Raw genomic sequence first — 21,082 nt, 5'->3', positions numbered from 1 at the left:
CCTGAAGGAGGTGAGGAAATAAGGCATGTAGATAACTGTGGGGCGGCGGCAGGGAGAGCATTTCAGACAGAGGGAACAGCAAGTGTGAAGTCCCTGCCCCGGGAGTATGACTGGCCAGTGAGGCTCAAGCAGAGCAAACGGGGGAGAGAAGTAGGAGATGAGATCAAAGAGATCATGGTGGATAGTTCACAAGGGAGGTAAGGGCAGGTGCAGGGACATGGACTAATGAGGAAGCATTTGCAGTAATCTAGGTGAGAAATATGGTTTGGCTTAGACCAGGGTTGTGGCAGTACTGAATGCGAGATATGGTAAGATTCTGAATATCTAAATATCTCTAAGGGTAAAATAGATAGGATTTGCCAATGGATCAAGTAAGGGGTACAGAGAAAGACAGGAGTCAAAGATGACTCCAACGTTTCTGGCTTGAACAACTAGAAAAATGGAGTTGTTCACTGTGATGGGGAACGCTATAGGAGGTGTGACCTGAGGTGGGTAAACCAGAAGCTCAGTTTTAGACGTTATTTTGAGATGCCTATTAGCCATCCAATTATTTGTGTTCAATTGAATAAGGCAAGAAGTCTAGGGTAGAGAACTAAATGCAGATGGCATCAGCATATTGATGAATTAGTTTGAAACAGCAAACATTGGTCCTCTTCTGAGCTTTTCAACGATGTGCTGGGTACCTTGGGTCTGTCATTCAGCTGTCCATAAGTCAGAAAGAGATGGATTATCATAGAAGTCTAACTTTGGTCAAGTAATATTTCTAAGAAAGTATTATATTTACAATAGTTGTTTCTAAGGCAATCAGTTCTCAACTAATCGCACTCGACAAATATTACTGAGCATCTATTTGTACCAGGCACTATGAGGCACAGGGAATAGTGTAGTGAAAGACAGACATGGTGGTCCCAGCCTTCAGATGAATTAGTGTAAGGAGGGAGACAAAGTGAAAACAATAACATCACATATATGATTAATTAATAGTAATTGTGGCAAGTCCTATATAGGAGAAGTTAAAGAATGTAGACTATTTGTGAGTATGTTTCTTTCTGGACAGCTTCCCCCTGACACCTGGTATACTCCCACCACACTTCCTCTCGAGCAATATAGTCTCTCAGGGACCAATGACATCACCAATATGACACATATGCTCCCAAGGAAATAAAATCTTTAAGGATGGTAAGGTATTCAAGACCATCTTCGTCTTAAGAATCTTTAATTTTTATTTATTTATTGATTTTTTCCCCCAAAGCCCCAGTAGACAGTTGCATGTCATAGCTGCACATCCCTCTAGTTGCTGTATGTGGGATGCGGCCTCAGCATGGCCGGAGAAGTGGTGCGTCGGTGCGCGCCCAGGATCCGAACCCAGGCCGCCAGCAGCAGAGCGCACGCACTTAACCGCTAAGCCACGGGGCCAGCCCCCATCTTAAGAATCTTAAATAAAAATACTATGCCCATCTCATTCAACGTTGAATTACCTATACAATGAACTGTGATCTCTCCACATTTCTGGGCCCAAGGGTCATATAAAATAAAGTGTAGCCTGCATTTGACTGAAAGAAAAAACAGAATGCTACCCTTGAATTCTACTCTATATAGGTACTCCCCCAGAATTTTAAGATGAGAATAAGAATCAAAGTAGCTCTCCTAGTCATAGCTTATCACACCAGTTTACACACAGAGATGGAATTTTAAAGCTAAAAAATATGCATGACGTTAGAGAGGCTGCAACCCAGTATGGCCCTCATTTGACAGAATAGAAAACTCAAGCTCAGGAAGACTACATGACTACATGGCTTGTTCAAAGTTTAATAGCTAGTTAGCAGAAAGCCAAGACTAAACCAAAAGCTCCTCAATACTTAATTCAGGCTGCACCAGTACGATTCTCGCTTTTTTTTTTTCCTGTTAGAAAGAAGGAAAATAAAGAATGAAATGGAGATACTGGTAAAAGTTTTCACTTTGAAAGCCTTCTTTTGGAGCATGTTTCATGAACCATAAGTGTACTTTACGGAGGACTTTTAATACCCAGGTTATCGGTGCTGAGAGAGGGGAATAAGAAACAATTTCTGTATCATGGAAACAGGCCCCAAAAGAGCAAAGAATGAAGAGCTTCATGAGGGAACATTAGAGAGGGAGGAGTAGAAATGAGTTATTGCTCACTTCTGTATTCTCAGTACCTAAAACAGTGCCCAACACATACTACCCATGCAAAAAAACACTGGTTGAATTTAACCGATTTGAATTAAATTACAAACTATAAAAGGTATATCTTAACACTATTTTGTTTGTGAAAGTGAAGTTCATTGAATCTCCATGTAATGATGACAATGAGAGACCAACAACTGTATTATATCAATCTCTTGTATTACCTAATTGTTATGTCATGGAAGATTTAGTGTGGAGTCTATAACTGAATCTATATGTAGAAAGAAAGAAGAAAAGCTCTGTTATTGTGAAATTAATGAAATCTTAGATATCTGTGTAGTGCTTAAATTACAAAGCATTTCCATATATACATATATGTATATACATATATAAATACGCATGATATAATTAGACATATATGGTATAATATTATATTTACATATATTACACATCTTATATAGCATATATATATAATATGTGGTAGGCATTATTATCCACTCTTCATGGATGATGAAATCAAAGTTCTGAGAAACTGAGTGTTATGTAGCTAACAGGCGACAGAGTCTGAAATTGAACTCAGGTCTCTAAACTCCAAATTCAGGTGAATCTTCTACTTGTTTTCACTGGACATTTAAAAGATGACGGGTTTTTACTTGGAATAATAGCTAGTTTGTGAGTCACAGTCATTGCCTTGCAACCTCCCTCCTAACAAGGAATGGGTAATAAGTCAGACATGATCTCACACAATACCTCGGCATGTGGAGACATATCTCTAGGCTACCATGTTTGGGTCCCTTAGTTTATCTCTTTAAAATATTTTACTATTAAATAGCATATGAACGGAAATTTACTTCTAATTCCTTATAAAGGTTAAAATTCTAACAACACAGATCCACGAAACAATGCTCCAGCAGCGAAATAAAAGGCGTCCTCTATCCATGTCAATGTCAATGTAAAAGAGAAGAAAAAGAATCCTTTTATTCCTTAACCCAGCCAAGATCATGCTCATCAGTTCTTCCAAGTGCTAAGGGTAGAGAAAAGTGCTCACAGACAACTGTCTTGCCCTGCACGTGTTTTCCCAGCTCAGCACTGCACAGTCAGCTATGCCTCACCTCGCTGTCTCCTTCCACTCCATCTCCTGCCCATCCACAGCCAGCAGTTCATCCAGTTCGGTGAAGAGCTGAGGGGGTGCTGGGCTGTCATCCTCCTCGCCCAAGATGAATCGGATGCGTTCCGCAGCGGGAGAGACTGCAGAAGTGAAAATACTGTGGTTAAACATCGGCTGGACAACCCTGAGGAAAGTGTAGCTCCGAGCTCTTCCTCTGTCCCCAGAGCTGTTGGGCTTCCCTTCCACATTTTCAGTGGACATCTTCCTTGCTGAGCCTCCCTTATCCTCAACCTAAAGTCGAAAAGAAATCAAAGCCTTTCTCTATTCCTTCGGTTCTAAGCTGTATCTCAGCTCTCCACTACTCTCCAGAAGGACAGCACTTCAGTTCTGCATGGTGTGTGACAGAGAACCTTTAGCCCTCAGATGAGCTAAGGTCCAGCCACATGACTTTCCCTCCTTCCCCACTTATGATCCACCCAAAATTATTAGACAGAAACCAACTTGAGCCAATCACTTTTTCTACAGCAGTGGGAGGGGGCAACAGAGTACCCCAATCCTGAGTTTCCCCCAAGCCCCCACCTCCCACCCACCTTCCCTCTGTCCAATGCCTAAAGCCCACGCCCTCGGAGGCTCCTCGCTGCCCATAACTGGCTAACCGCAAAGTTGATGAAAGAATATTTAACAAGATGGGGCCTCTTCTTAACATAATGGCAGTACCCAAAAATGTTTAGTCACACTTCAATGCACTTGAAAAACAAGCCCAAGTAAAATATTGTACACCTGAGGGAAAAAAAACTTTCCAACACACTCAAGCACATAATTGAATGCCCTACTAGCTCCTTTTGACCCCATCTCCTAAAAATCATGTAATGAAAAATTAACTAGAATTTCCCCTAGGTCATGGGTTATTTTCTCTTTCTTTCAAAAAAAGTGGAAAGCATTTGGAAAGTGATGGTCATACAAAACTAAGGCCCGCAAATACTCTTTATAATTGCTGGGTAAAACCAAGAATGGTATATATATATGTGAATGCAGTCCAAGTACACATAAATTTGTAGAAATATATGTACTCAAACAACTTAATAAAATAAGAAAATCTCTACCATCTGAAAACTGCTATAATATAGGACAGAATAAAATCCTATAGATCAAAATATATTTACTACAAATAAACCCATGAAAAATTCTCAACCTAACTAGCAATCAAAACTATTTATTAAAATAAGATACATGTTTTGCCTATTAAAATGGCAAAAAATTAAAAAGAATGATAATCCCAATGCAGACAAGGGTTTAGGACTCATGCACCAGCACCTCTCAGTTTATGTCACTGGTAGGAGCCTAAATGGGAACATCTCTCTAAAGGGAAATTTGAAAAGATTTGGAAATGTTTTAAAAGCGTATCTATCCTGTGAGCCAGCAATTCTACCACTAGAAAGACATTCATTCCAAATAAATAAGAGTTGTTATCTCAAATATTCAGCTATAGAGGTGACCCCTGAAGCACTGTCTGTAATTGAGAAAAATAGAAAACGCCCAAATGTCCAAAAGGGAGGATTGGTGAAATAATCTATATGACAACTGTTCAATAAAATACCATGTAGTCATAAAACACAATGTCAAGATTACTGTTTTTTGATAATAAATGAAAAAATAAAATTGCAAAATCATATGCACAAAGTGATCCCACTTTGGTAAATAAAAACTACACATATACCCTTAAAATAAAGTCTGGAATTGAAGGAGCCTTCACTTTGCATGGTTCCAGTGTGTGTGAATTTCAATTACCACAATTTAGTTAAATACCACTAGTCCCCAAACAACATAATACAAATTTCAGTTAGCATGGTATATTAACTACGAGTAACTACATAAAGTAAAAACTTCACTGCTGGATCTTCAGTCCATAAATTACCACGTACATAACTTATGTGCATCATGATCAATGACCAATCATATTGCTTTTTTCGATGTCTGTCAGTGATTGGTCACTGCACATTTGTTATCCGGTTCATGCACAGACAGTACAGCGTGTAGTAGTGTTGCCTTCTTGTCTCCCGATGATAAATTCATACAACATGGATAATCAAGAGAGAGAATTGACCAAGAAAGATTAAAGTAGAGCACAGAAAGAAAAAGTGATAATGCTGGAAGTGAAATCTGTGCCAGATGTAAATAGAGTTATAGAAGACATAGGTGACCATGGGCGTTAGACAACACTGCCATTCGCCACTTGAGAGACTCTAGATATGCAGTCGGAGGAACTTAGTGAGGGCAAATTTATCAACATAAATAAGGAAAGTGGTTGTACCAAGGTGATAAAGATGTCCCAGAGGAAGTGACACTGGCAAAAAAATATGCACATTAAAGGAACTCTCAGAGACATTTCTTGACATGGAAAGAACAAAGGATAAAATGTTGGAAGCTGATCCAAACTTAGAGAGGAGTATGACAATTCGTCTGGGCATAGAAAAGATGCTTGCTCCATTTCACACAATAGGAAGAAGGCAAGTACTATTCAAACTACTACTGATAAGATTTTACAAAGAAATAAAACACTTTAATCTCATTGTCGCTAACATTTTAAATTAGCATGTACTAAATAAATATTAGTTTTACTATTTTTTTTTCATTTCCCTATACCTTTGTAGCCAACAGCAAGAGAGATTTTAATGATTTGGCAAAAATTTTAAAGGTCAAAGAACAATAGTAACTTTACCCATTGATTATTAGGATTGTTTTGCAAAATTTCAGCCTGCACGGTCATTTTTATGGTCCTGCACTACCGTGCAAAGCAAGGACTGCCTGTACATACATCTTTTAAATGTTACACAGTTTATTTCTAGGGCTTCTATTTTCTTCATTTCACTTTTCTAGAAATTCTAAAGTGTGCACAATTCATTCATGTATTCATTCAGCAATATTTATCGAGTACTGTCTATGCTCTAAATAAGCTTTGTTTCAGGCTCTGAAGATAAAGCAAAGAACTTGACAAGATCCCTGTTCTTATCGAGTTTATATGCTAGGAGGGGAAACAAACATTCACTAATGAATTAGTTAAGTGAATAATTAATTAGTTGAGTGAATAAATAAATTAGTACACAAACCAACAAACAAGAAAAATAGCTGAGAACTGTTCCGTGTTTGTGGAACATTAAAATAAGATAATCAAATACATATTAATATAGAATACAATATGTTTTACTTCTGTAATTAGAAAAAATGACTGAAATGTCTTAATATCCCTGAGAGAAAAAAACCTAAAGTTCCAGGACTTTTATGTAAAAACATTTGCAATGCCTTTCCAATCAAGAAATGGGAAGTGCAACTATTTTAGAGGAATGAAGGGGCATGAAAGAATTGATGAGAGAGTAAGAAATGATGGGCAGAATTTGGAATCTAGATAATACTTTTGAGGAGCAGAGTGTTCACACTACTAAAAAACGTAGTTATTCATCATAGTGGTTCTGAAACTGACAATCACAAATTCAACTGACTTTTCATCAACATTTAACATCAAAGATCCCTGAGGTAGAACTAGCTTTTAGAAGGGGCAAGTCTACATTTAGAGAATCAATTTTGTCCATTTCTAAAAAATGTGACGTGGGTTTGTCCCCACCTCTAACGGAGAAGAATAAATGTTTCTCCTGCTTAAAGAACAGAATCTCCTGTATAGACACAGCGTACATCTGCTCAGCTCCAATCCGCGGAGCATTACTCTATGGTCCAGCGTTCTCAAGTTAGGAATACATGACTCATTGCTTATCGGACAGCATCTAAGCCATGAGTTCTACAAAACGGAATGGAAGTAGGATGTCACATCCCCCAGGTCTTCCTCTCTAGACACCAAGTCTAAGCACCCTTCATAAGCTGTCATATTCATTAAATACAACCGCTGAGCAACCAATATAACAATCCCTTTGGGATAAAATTCCAAAATCGTGTCATAAACCAGTTCACTACACTAGTAAGTTTCTTTCCTCAGTTGCTTCCCTGAGCTTCCCCAGGAATCAGAAGTAAGAGGCCACAGGAATTGTATTGTAAAGACTGACCTGTGGGAGGGGCATCCTCTGTGGCCAGCAAATACCCTTCCCAACTTCTAACATCATTCTTAACACAAAGATACGCAGAGTGAGAGTCCCCCTAATGAACTAAGTTAGGAATTCATTTTTTTCCCATAACTTTTTTTCTTTTCTTTTTTTTTTTTTTGTGAGGGAGATCAGCCCTGAGCTAACATCCGTGCTAATCCTCCTCTTTTTGCTGAGGAAGACCGGCTCTGAGCTAACATCTATTGCCAGTCTTCCTCCTTTTTTTCCCCCCAAAGCCCCAGTAGATAGTTGTATGTCATAGTTGCACATCCTTCTAGTTGCTGTAGGTGGGACGCCACCTCAGCATGGCCGGAGAAGCGGTGCGTCAGTGTGCGCCTGGGATCTGAACCCGGGCCGCCAGTAGTGGAGCACGCGCACTTAACCACTAAGCCACGGGGCCAGCCCTCCCATACTTTTGATCAGATAGGGGAATGAGCTAAATATAAGATGCAGCATTGCACTGAGATTAAGAATATAGATTCTGGAGCCAAACTGCCTGGGTTTGAATCCAAACTCTGCTACATATATGCTATGTGACCTGAGACAAGTTAATTAACCTCTCTGTGTCTCAAGTTCCCCACCTGAAAAATGGGATGATGATGATGATCATTACAGTAGCTAAAATGCAAGGTTTAAATTAGGTTAAAAATTGCCAGTCCTTTCTAGGAAAACCTGCTGAGCTTCTAAGAAAGAGAGCTCTCACAGATATTGGCCTTGAGAACCTCTATAGGTTGAAAATATATAAGGAAGGAAAGAAAAAAGCCAAAAGTTCTGCATGTCTTACTTCAGTGAATTAAGTAGCTTCAGTAATGAGAACACAAAGGTGGACCTACATTCCACAAAACAGCCAATAAAAGAACAAGGGGAAATAATGAAACCCTTTTAGCCTCACTTTAATACCTGGGGGGAGAAAACATCAGAAAATCAACTTGCATTACAGATGAATAGATGAATGATTCTAAGTAATAACTAACCCAGTTTCATCATAAAAGTGAACTTGGAGAAAAATGAGAGAGGGTGACAGGGAGAAAGGAAAGGAGGGAGAGAGAGAAACTGTCAAATTAATCCAATCACCTTTGTCAGAACAAAAGGCCTGTAGATCAAAGTAAAGTTAATGCTTCTAATCTGCCTTGATTTTTTCTTTTTTTATTCTTTCTTCTGGTTAAAATGCATTTGGGGTTTTTTCAAGCAGCTGTAGAATTTCCTGGAGGGTCCTACATCAATGTGGTTGTCTCTGACCAATGCCCACCTGCAGGACGACAATGGGATGGTCTGCAGGGGTTGGGGAGATGCAGTGCTCCTGAATCCCCAGGGCCCACAAAAAGGAAGGCAAACCCGTGTCAGGAATGCTGTGCATACCGACTCCCACCACCAGCACACAGCAGACATCACTTACACATCGTCACCTTCATTCCTGCGGAGCCTAAACTTGGCCTCAGAGTTCATCTGGGCAGCCACTATCCATCAGTCAGAGATGGCGCAGGAGATGAAACCTCTCCACCGTGCCTGGCTAGATGACAGTCCACTCTCAGTTTGCCTCTCTTGTCACTCTGGCCCCAATCTGTGTGTCCAACCTTGTCTCCCACAGCAAACCAGAATTGTCTTGTGACTGACAGAAGAATATACCTGCTCATTTTCAGATCTTTTTCATTTTTCTTGTCTAGAACACTCTTTTCTCTCCTCTCTATCTAACTCTGCCTCAGTTTCCAAGGCCCAGTTGAAAATTCTATCTTTTCCAATATCCTTACTAACCATTCACAGAAACTTGGATCTCTCCTTTATTCAAACTATAACAACACTTTGCGTCTGAATTACTCATTCAGGCACCAACAAATATACAGCCTGCTCATGATTACCTAACTTTTGTAGACGTGACTTCTCTCTCCAACTAGATTGCCAAGCTCCTGGAAAACAGGATCTGTGTCTTCCATACCTTTCCCAAAGACTAACACAGTACCATGCTCCTAACAGTCACTTTGAATATTAACAAATTAGATATGGCTGAATAACCCTTGGAAATTTTCAAGTACACAAAAACAACCATTTGCAAAGAACCCTTAAGAACTCTGAAGATGGAAAATATCTAAGTTCGGAAAACTGTCCTTATTCCATCCTTCCCCTTAATCCATCTTTGCATTAGCCACACGGTGACCAAAAGACAGTTGCCACTCCCTATTGAGTAAGCCACAAGGAAAAGAAGGAACACTTCAGGTAAGCTGTTTTCCTCTGCTAGATGCAATCTCCTCCTTCCCGGAGGGACCACAGCATTTAATCAACGCTTCTATCAAGACATCCACTATCCACCGCGTCGTGTGTCATTCATTGCTGTACTTGGTCTTTGCACTTTTACTAAGCCAACCATCTGGTTCTTCCCTTACCTAAACCACTCTTGGCGCCTACCTTGTGCACAGTGAAGTTACACAAAAAAGAATGGATGAAAGAATGAGTAAGCGAGTGAGTGAAAGAACGAATAATATATATTCTGCCCCAGTTTCTCACAAGAAATCTTTCTCTGCTTCTTTCCTCTGCCTCTTTTTAAGTGCAACTAGGAAAATGACATGGCATGACAAAATGGAAACCCTGAGGCTTAGCAATAATTGAAGCACAGTTCTACACTCTCATTTGGCAACTTAATATTTATTAGTTTTTAGTGTATGCGATACACTACAGTATTTGTTGAAAGGACCCAAAATATTTTTAAGATAAGGTCCCTGTCCTCAAGGAACTTATGGAGGGAAGATAACACATAATAACAGGGAAAATGCTATCAATAGAAATGTAATACACAATCACTAACATTTTTTTGTGTGTGTGAGGAAGATCAGCCCTCAGCTACCATCCATGCCAATCCTCCTCGCTTTGTTTTTCCCTTTTTCTTCCCAAAGCCCCAGTAGATAGTTGTATGTCATAGCTGCACATCCTTCTAGTTGCTGTATGTGGGACACAGCCTCAGCATGGCCTGACAAGTGCTGCATCGGTAAGCGCCCGGATCGGCACCAGGCGCCAGTAGCGGAGCGCGCACACTTAACTGCTAAGCCACGGGGCCAGCCCCAATTACTAACATTTTTGAATGCTTACACTGTAGCAGGCATTGTGTTAAGTGCTTTCCATTTATTACATCATTTATTTTACACAAGCCTATGAAAAATCTACTATTGCTGATAGGAAAATTGAGTATTAAGAGGCTAGGAGACTTCCCCAAGATCACATAACTAACAACTGATAGGACCTCAAACGCACTTGCGTTATCTCCAAGCCCATTTCTAAGCCACCACACTCTAATGGATGATCTCATTTAAAAAAGCAAAAAAAACAAACAGGGTCAAATTGCCATATGAACAATACAGACAGTAAATGTACTGGATTTCAGAAGAGGCAGAAATCATAATGGCATATGAAATAGTCCCAAAGTAAATTAATTGAACATTTAGTTCATTATCCACCAAAAGGCAATTTGTGAATGTGCTCTTTTATTTTTGGTCTGGGAAGTATCCCACTGTGGCCACCCTGTAGGCTACCAAAAAAAATTTTTTTTGATAGAAATAATGATCATAATGAACATTCATACTGAACATGACAAGTTTACATACAAATTCCCTTCTGTGGGTTAAATGAGGACTTCTGGATTTTGTATTTTCTCCTCGGCAAAGTCCACCATCTGGTAAAGTCTTAGCTATCAAATCAAAGTATAAAAAGAAATAACTATTTATTTCTTTAAGTTATTAATGTGCTATCACGAACTGGTTTACATAGTTACCATTTTAAGTATTTGTTTCTTTCCTTCATTCTGAGATAAAAGTTTGTAGGTCAATACCACGGTTGTTAAAACTTTCACAATTTATCTAACTATTAGACCACTGTAGTACTCTAAAAATACACTTAAATGTATATATTAAATCTCCAAACTTTATTTTCACATTCATAACTATAAGAAATGAGAAATAACTCTCATTTACTTTACTGTCATAACTTTACTCTCATAACTCTCATAACTTTACCAACGAATAAAATTTCATATACATATAAATCTTTAAAACATACGCACACATTGTAGTGGCTCTCTGTTACTCTTACCCACTCAGCACTCCTAATCTCTTTTTCTAATAACAGCATCCCATTTTCCTTTGGAGAACCATCTTTATACTTACAAGTCCACTGAGGCTGATGCCACCTCCTGTGACCCAAGTCTGGACAATGAGAATATCACAACTCTTGGCCACAGCAATTAATTTTTGAGTGGACACTTTACCTAATCCATGCGAATCAAAGTAAATAAGTGTCAGCCTTTTGTTGGAATTTCCAGGAAATAAATTTTCACTTTATGCTAAGGTATTAAGATGGTAATAAAAGCTTTGCGTGCAGATGGCCATCTTGCAATCCTAAGGGGAGAGCCTGCCTTAGAATAAAGTAAACATGGAAGAACTCAGAACCAAGGCAGAGACAGGTTCCTGATGCCATCATTTAAGCACCTAGATCCAGCCATGCCTGAAGTCAGCTAGTTTTCAATCATATGATGATTCTGTTTTAGTTTAAAGTAATCTGAGACAATTTTTTTGTCACTCACAACCAAAAGAGTCCTCATATACACGTCTACGATTCCATATTAATGGATTGGAGTAGAGCTAACTTGTATTAGCCATCCATATATTACCATCTTCAAATTAGTTGCACTGAAGAATTGTTTTTTAGAATTCAAGCTTTCTCAGAGGGATCTATACAAGTCATCTAGACTTTCTCCATGCCTTAACCTACCTCTACCTCGACAAATCCAGAAAATGACTATTGATTTAAATGCTGGCAGGCTTTAGACAGGTAAATTAGATGGTTACTGTTTCTGTTTCAAATTAGCTAAGAAACTGAAACAGCCGAATAGCATTCATTAAGATGGATAATTTTAAAAATTCTTAGGTATCCATGTATTAATAAGCTCCCACACATGAAAAGCTGTCAATTATCACAATTATCCTTAATATGCCATGACATTATTATTCAGCTATAGTCAACAGCACTAAGAGCCTGCATTTCAGAATACTACCAAACTATCTTGCTGAGGAGCACAGTAAGTTCAATTTCAGCTAGCAAGAGGTGATAAAAACAGGAGTTGGTTGAGACATTTTGGGGAAATAACTGTATCTTAGCCTTTCATCTTCAAAATGTTGAAATAAACAATTTACCTATGGTTTACGTTACAAAAATGTTATCAGGACTCAGGTCATATCTATAAGATACTCAGAATTCTTTAGAACAAAAAGGTGGTAGCCCTTACATTCCCCTTACTCTGTCCTCCTCTTTCATAATTTCTGCCGACACAGTGGGATGGAAAAATTAAAACTAGGCTCCCCGTCAGTGGTGTTAATATGTATTTTTCAAATGCTGCTAAGCCATTCACAAAGAAGTAGTCCCAGTGATGGTCTAGCAGTCAAATAAAATTTGTCTATGAAATTCCAGGGTACGCCGTATTGAAAAAACATTGGCTCAAAGCCTTTCTGGTCTGCTGATTCTTTTATTAATTATTCAAATTATATTAATTATATTATTTATATTATTTCAATAGAGAGACATAAAATTCAAATCAGTCATTTTGGGTTTTAGCAGACTCAATGATGACCTAAACTAAGTAACTGTTATGGACTGAAGTACGTCCCCCCAAAATGTATATGTTGAAACTCTAACCCCCAAGGTGACGGTATTTGGAGATGGGGCCTTTGGGAAGTAATTAGGTTTAGAAGAGGTCATGAGGGTGGGCCCTCCTGATGGGATTAATGCCCTTATGAGAAGAGACACCAGAGAGTTTGCTTCCTCTTTCTCTCCACCATGAGAGGCCATAGTGAGAAGGCCACCATCTGCAAGCCAGGAAGTGGGCCCTTACCAGGGAATCAAATCGCCTGGCACCTTGATCTTGAACTTCTCAGCCTCCAGAACTGTGAGAAATAAATTCCCGTTGTTTAAGCCACCCAGTCTACGATATTTTGTCACAGCAGCCCGAGCTGACTAAAACAGTAACTAAACTAATGGTGAAACTAAACTTTTTGACTTCTTTCCTGGACTTGACTTTCCATGATATCACTTTCCCTACTTCATTTAATCCAGGTTTGCATGGTATTCACAAGACTTTGGGGGGGAAATGGGCTCACAGAAACAGTAATAGCTCAATTTCACTGACTCTTGCCCCAACTATATATCACAAGATTGCATCCCCACTGATAAATCTTACCTCCCAAGTATTTGCTGGATCCCCAAGGAATGTTTCACACATACTCATCCTTTTGGCTCTAGCCCCATTGTTGATGCCCTCTGTCTGTAAAACTACCTGGAAAGGGTACCACACTACAGACACTGTCACCAGGTACCCGCCTGGCAATGTCAATACCTTGCCAAGGATGTCAGCTCCCAAAGTTCCCAAGAAGGCAATACTCGAGATGCCAAAACAACACAGTGGTGAAAAAAAAAATAAAGCAGGTGACCAAGTAGTCTGGAAGGAATACCATGACAGACAACGTGGATTTGATGAGTCAGTACAGAGTTTAGTGTGTTGGTCTGCCCCTTCCTGAGCCCCAAATCATGTCTTGTGACACCTACCACATGCCAAGGAATTTCCAGAAGAAAAGTAAGGAATTCCTATGACCGTGTCCAGTTACTCACATTTAACCATGAAGGTGTATCTGCCTTGTTAAAGTTACAAGGTACCTAACGTCTTACGTATCTGGATAAGCATTAACTTCTGATTCTTGTTTTTAACTTCCTTCTAGTCTTTTGCTCAGATCCAATTACTTTACCCAAAGATCCAGCTATACCCAGATCCTTTCTTTAGTGAATCAATAAATTCTTCTCCGTTTGTTCATTTATTCCAGTTATAACTGGGTTTCTTGCGCTTGCAACCAAAGGCTTATTGATTTCTATACCGTGTATAGAAAAAAAACACCAGAAGGATATATGTTAAAACTTATTATCCCTAAATGGTGGAATTATTAATGATTCTTGTTTTCCTCATTTTGTTTATGTGTACTTTCCAAATTTTCTGAAATTAACGTTAATGTCATCATTATAAGGAAAACAAACCAATTAAGGTATTTTTAATTGCTAACATGAGGACAGTCATGTCAAATTAGTGCCAGATACTTTCCTACAGTACTTGAAACTGCAGAATCTCAATTATCTTTCTCAACAAATGTCCAAAACAAACATAACCCTCTAGCACTTGCCTTTACTGCTGTCTAGGGATTCAAACAGCCAGTTCTGAACCAGGTAACAGGACTGGCCGTGGTTCTGAAAGCCAGCGGACTGAGTGGCCACACCTGTCTAAAATAACCCCATGGACACAACAATGGGATGGGAGTGAGGGGCTTCACGCAAGCAGCACAGAAAGGTAAGATGCCTTCTGTAAATACGAACTCACTCATTAATTAAGAGGGTAAAGAACACGGCCACCCAGCAACCTCTTCCTAAAAGACCTAAAAGTTCCTGGTGCATGTCGTAACTCCCATTTGCATTCTCCTTTAATTTCTCACTCCCTCTTCAATTCTCTTTGCCCTGCCAGAGCTGTCCACGATAAGGTTTATATGATGAATCACTCTGCTTAAGAGGGAACACATCAGCATTTTCTCCAAGTTCAATTCAGAACAATTATCAGCACAATTTATACCCTGAGGTTTCTAAAGTCAGACTCAATTCTCATCAACATTAGGAAATCTTCAAGATTCCCAAAATAAACTCTAAGACTTGCTCAAATGCAACTATTTTCTATACAAAGTAGCTAAATCTATTGCTCCAATATTAGTGTCACAACCACCATGCTAATGCTGCCATTAGATGCCTCCACATACAAAGGAAGACATCCTCCTTCCTATAGACTTACTTTCAAAACGCATTAGAATATAAAGGCACCAAGCCCTAAAGAATCTTCAGAACATCTCACTTCATCGCCACATTGCCCAAAAATTCTGCCCGTCTTTCCTGGATAGCAATATTCAGAAATGTGACTCAAAATATAATCCCGTTAAAAAGGGAGAGTGGGGACTGGCAGTACCAGGGAAACATTACATAGGTGCTGTTTCTTTCTTTAAAAGAGTCACATTCCTTAGAGATATATCACTGCTCTAAAGATTCTGATAGAACTCTGAACGTAAGACAGAAATGTCAACAAGATTCTACAGTAAGTTTTTCTTCTTTTCTGTCATATAATTCTGCTCTGAGTTGAGGGTTCAAAATTTGTGGCAGTGATCCCCAACATCTCTGAAGCTTAATTACATTCTCAGCAAAGAAAAAAACATATATAACAGGTCTTCCAACACTACCTACTTGATGTTAATAGTTTCACTGTTCTCAGAAGCATGATGCTTCATTAGCCTTGTTTTTATTTATCCAAAAGACTCTGCATTAGGGAAGCCAACCAGCAACACATGTCCATTGGCCAGCAAAGACCTCAAAAGCAGGCCGGAATCTAAAAGGCAACTTGTAAAACCTGCTTGAGAAGTAGCATTTGAATGACAAGAGTCTAATTACAAGTAAAGTTTTGATGCTGTTTCATTAAGTACCTTCCCAAATTATCAACAGAGATTTGCTAAATCCACTTTCAATAAACAATAAAATGGGATCACCTAAGTTTTTAGCACCATATTTTAGAGTAGAGGAGCATAATTTGTGATAGAAATAAACTTCCTTCTAAATTATCCATATAGCTAAACCACACAAAGCTGATGGAAAATATAGATCAGAGTGTGTATGTGGGCTGGTTAGGGATTTTGATTTTCAAAGTGTGTTATGAACAATCCATGTATTTGACAGAGTAATATCAACAAAAGTAAAGCAGTCACCCTTTTCAACACAATATATTATAGTTTTCACTATATTCTTTCTATCCAAGATTTCTTAATCCCTTATATGAAAAGCCTGTGTATAACACTTCAAGTCTTCTGGAGATGACCTCAGCTCATCAGTGGGGAGATAAATGAGCACCACTTCAAAAGAGATTCATTATTAACAGCTTCCTGTTCAAAAAGAACAGGCAAAGAAAGTATTTCGTCACTTCTAAGGCTTATGGTGATGTGTAAGGCACAGCAATTCCTTAATTGGGTGCAGAACCAATTAATTAAATATCAATCAAAAACTTAGAGTTCCTGGGGCTGGCCCGGTGGCGCAAGCAGTTAAGTGCTCGCGCTCCGCTGCGGTGGCCCGGGGGTTCGCAGGTTTGGATCCCGGGCGCGCACTGACGCACCGCTTGGCAAGCCATGCTGTGGTGGCGTCCCATATAAAGTGGAGGAAGATGGTCACAGATATTAGCCCAGGGCCAGTCTTCCTCAGCAAAAAAAAAAAAAAAAAGGAGGAGGATTGGCAGATGTTAGCACAGGGCTGATCTTCCTCACAAAAAAAAAAAAAACTTAAGAGTTCCTTTACCTTCTCAGACTACTTTTTCTTTAGATCCATCATGAGTCAGTTTAAGCTGGTTTAGAAATACATTTGTCAATTTATCACACTTTTAAAGACCTACATAAGCTCAAATCTCTTTCCTAGAACTATGTTCATAAAATGTTTTAGCAACCTTATAAAGCAGAGATTAGGCATCCACCTGAAAATTGTCCAAATTCCTCTGCCAACTTCCTTATGTGGGAGGAGCAGGAAAGAGCCACTAGCAAAGTAGGATATCTGGGATTCAGTTGTAGAGGGATAAAAAGAATGAGACAGGAAACCTGTACTATGGCAATGGAAGGTGCTCTGGGGCTGAAAAACAAGATAAGCCAAAATCCGTAAGAGGAAACCAAGGTACAAATGCCAAAACCAGCAAATAAAAACAGCAAATCTAAAGGGACCAGAAGGAAGAATCAAGGACAAGTTACCAATTTAACAGTGAGAAGGTAGGGCAAATTCAGATAAAAGCAACCCAATGTCAATATGTAGGTGAGTTAATAACACCTAAAGGTCAAGGCGAATATTAAATATAAATACTCAAGTTGTCTAATAATGTGAAAATGAACCAAAGAAGTACTGTTGTTTGGGGGTATGATGGAGGGGTTGTTCTCATAAATTTTAGGGAGGACTCACAGAAGATACTGAAGGTCCTCCAAACCTTGCTGATATGTTGGCAAAATTCCCCAAAGTGATCAGTGAAGTGTTTATAGCAGCTGGTTCTCACAACTTCAGGCAAAATGGATCTTTCCAGCTTAGGGAGCAGCCATGGTTCAGATTGGGTTCTGCACATGCACTCTTGTCTAGTAATAGCACACGGAGTTTACTTCTCAGGACACACCACCCTGAGTAAACAGTAACATGGATGGACCGATGGAACTGGAATTATAAGACCTAGATCCCGTGCTCAGCTCTGACTACAATTTAGCAAATCCCCCTTTACTCTCTGACTCAGCTTCCCCATCTGGTTGACATAGAATAACAACAGGAAGAGTGAAGAGGTTACACGGCACATCCATGGATGATGGAATTGAATTTCACTCTTCTGGCTTACAAAAATCTATTCAGAAATACAAGATGATGCTATTATGTTAAATGATCTACCAATGCACTATTCATTCTGTCACTTTTGATCTCATCTTTCCTTTGAGAAGCAATACCAACAAATTTTCAAATGCAAAGACTGAAAAAACTGAACTTGGCATTCTGGGAGGGAAAACTAATCCTTAGCAATATTCTCACCCTTGTTTACACTGTTATTTAGTTAAAGATGTGCTGTGAGCACTAACTAGGAGTATTTAGACACCAGCTACATAAAGGAGTTGCACAATGAACAAAGATATTTACTCTTCCTTTTCCAATGAATTTATCATCAATTGTGGCAACAAAAATAAACCTCAGTGAAAGTGACCTAAAGAGGTAAAGACACATAATCAACTCCAGAGACCTAAGTAAGCATAAAGTAATAAGATGATTAAGAAGCTGAGACTTCACTGGAAGAAGAATAAAGCATGTGAATAAGGATGAGGATTTCCAAAGACAGAAAGGGAAAGGAATGCATGATGGTTCACAGACAAAAAGAACACGCAGTTGAAGGAACGAAGCTACGCACAAGGGTGACTTACTAATAAAATGAATGTGGAAATTTTGTGCAGAGCGTGAGTTTTCATTCACAGGTCCTACTGACAAGTACCTACTTTTTCTCTTCAAATAGTGTCTGTCTTCAAAACAAATACACAATCAGCAACTCAAGAGATACTCAACAAATATTAAACAACATTGGTTACCTCTGAGCTGCACCCAAAATACACACACGTTAAGATTCTTATACCCTACAATATGCCCACCCAGTCTCTACTCTTGCCTAATAGAGATTTTAGGAAGTGTGATTCTCTACTACAGTAAAACAAAACTCACATTAAAATAAAACGTGTAAATTAGTTCTTAACTATGTTCCTAAAAAAAGTCTTAATTTTTCAAAACAAGAGCCCAAATATTTTTACAGAATCCATTGTTGGTTTACATAAAAATAAATTATAGTTGTTAAATAACTGAACTTGTGCCTTATATACTCAAAGAAAAACTGCCCAATGCCTAGTTCTTATGTTATATTCATCTAATTCTACTTTAAAACACATCCAAAAATGCTATTTAATAGTTACTTGTTATGTCAACTAAATGAATCCCTTAAACAGAATTCCGAAAGTCAGTTTCTAATCATTTTTTCCTGGCCACTAATATAAAATATGCCTAAATATTAAAATTTTATTATTTGGACATTAAATCAACTGATACTCAAGTTTCTCCTAGAGAGTGATTCATTTGAGTCACATAGATGGTTATGTCCAAGAATTCACTTCAGAAACACCAGCTGCAATTAAAATTTTTCTGAAATGTTTGTATGGTACGTCCTGCCATGAATGACAACTGGTTAATTTGCCTATGAAAGTAGTATGTTCTCAGCTGAGTCCAAAAAACGTATTCTTTCACACGCTGAAATCAAGCTCACTTCAGAAATGCGTTTCTCTTCTATTCTGAATCTATTACTATTTAAAATGATTCAAGACTTTGAGAACAATAACTTGGCTTACAATCTTGTTTGGGATATAATCACATATAAGCAAACTAGGCTACCCACCCACTGCAGTCGTGTCTTCCAAAATTTATACTTGTATTTTCCACTATCACAGGGTTTCATTCTTCTTCTGTCAGTTTATCACCACTTGGAAGCCTCTTGAAAAGACAGTTACTAATATGCAGTCTATTGAAGAGAGTCTTCAGCTTGCTTTCTTTTTTTATTTTTAATGATTTTTTTTTTGAGGGAGATTGGCCCTGCACCAACATCTATTGCCAATCTTCCTCTTTTTTTTTTTCCTCCCCAAAGCCCCAGTACATAGTTGTGTATCATAGTTGTAGAGTTGTAGCTCTTCTACGGAGGATGCTGCCTCAGCACGGCTTGACGAGCAGCGAGTAGGTCCACACCCAGAATCCGAAGCGGCGAACCCTGGGCCGCCGAAGCAGAAGGTGCAAACTTAACCACTACGCCACCGGGCTGGCAGCCAGTTTGCTTTCTACTTTTTCCAGCCAAACAGTTTAAACTGTAATATTTGCATCAGTTAGGGCACTTGATTGGAAGTGTGACTTAATAAGAACATCCATCAGTAAATAGCACTTACTAGGAACAAATATTACCTAAGAATACTCCTATAATCTAAATATTATCTCTGTGTTCATAAATGAAACATATTCAAGGTGGTTCCATGTGTTACCCAGGTCACAAATCTAGGAATGGGGAGATCTAGACTTAGAATGCAGTTATGTAGATTTGTCTGACCATAAAGTCCATACTCTTTCCTTTTATTACAGTGTGCTTCCCCCTTCATTTCTATTACTACTGTACTTCTGAACACAGGGCACCCTTCAAGAACCTACGCTCCATGTCTGAAAACCATATCTGGCCATTGACTTGAACTATTTGAAAGTGAGGCATGTTAAAATCTTGATAATAACAATGTTTATTTTTCTCTTTAAAGTAACCAAGCACTATATATTACCAAATGCCTTCCAATGAGTGCTAAACTTTTCCTACACTAAGTTTGAGATTGAGCCACTATTCCTTTACTTTCAACAAGCCATCCATTCTATTTCTTTTAATTTATTTTCCTCTGATTACAAATGGCTTTAAGAGCTGTCTAAATTCATTCCAGAGTTCAAACAACTTAGCCTATAAACTTGTCAGTTTTAACTTTGGGGGTTAAGATCTGTTTAAGAGTCAAATGAAACGCATGCAAACACATACAGGCAGAGTTTTGTATAAAATGGATGTGATTGCTTTGGAAAATGATTTTTTTCAAACTCGTCAGACAACTTTCATAAAACATAAAAAAGGCATTTATTTCAGGGAATAAACTAACCTCCCAGGGTTGGTTGCATGTACCTAAGCTTCAGTGATGTGTGTACACTGGAAAATAAGAATAAAATCAACTAACACTGCATACACACACTCTCACAAAATCTTAGAAGTTAAAAGAAAGTATCCCAGGGGCCAGCCCCGTGGCGCAGCAGTTAAGTGCGCCTACTCCGCTGCGGCGGCCCGGGATTCACAGGTTCGGATCCCAGGCACACACAGACGCACCGCTTGTTAAGCCATGCTGTGGCAGCGTTCCATATAAAGTAGGGGAAGACTGGCACGGATGTTAGCCCAGGGCCAATCTTCCTCAAGGAAAAAAAAAGGCGGGGGGAGGATTGGCATTGGATGTTAGCTCAGGGCTAGTCCTCCTCGCAAAAAAAAAAAGTATCCCATAAAAATTAGCCAAAGAGCCTTACAATTTTTAAGGCT

At 38.9% G+C, this 21,082-nt stretch overlaps 1 protein-coding gene across 2 annotated transcripts in view; it reads right to left on the bottom strand.

Annotated features, from left to right (window-relative positions):
• The window catches only part of SLC4A4 (solute carrier family 4 member 4), a 274,164-nt gene that overhangs the window by 186,891 nt on the left and 66,191 nt on the right, over window positions 1–21,082 (bottom strand). For both annotated transcript variants that reach the window (XM_087434419.1, XM_004419157.3), the window contains exon 3: window positions 3,258–3,393. In XM_087434419.1, the coding sequence (XP_087290545.1) occupies window positions 3,258–3,393 (136 nt within the window). The remainder of the gene's footprint in view (window positions 1–3,257; window positions 3,394–21,082) is intronic.

The sequence above is a fragment of the Ceratotherium simum genome, chromosome 8, assembly GCF_057802395.1.
Source record: "Ceratotherium simum simum isolate JZ-2026a chromosome 8, ASM5780239v1, whole genome shotgun sequence".
Classification (NCBI taxonomy): domain Eukaryota; kingdom Metazoa; phylum Chordata; class Mammalia; order Perissodactyla; family Rhinocerotidae; genus Ceratotherium; species Ceratotherium simum.
Note: the sequence above shows the minus strand (reverse complement) of the source record. Positions and strands in the feature narration are given on the sequence as shown.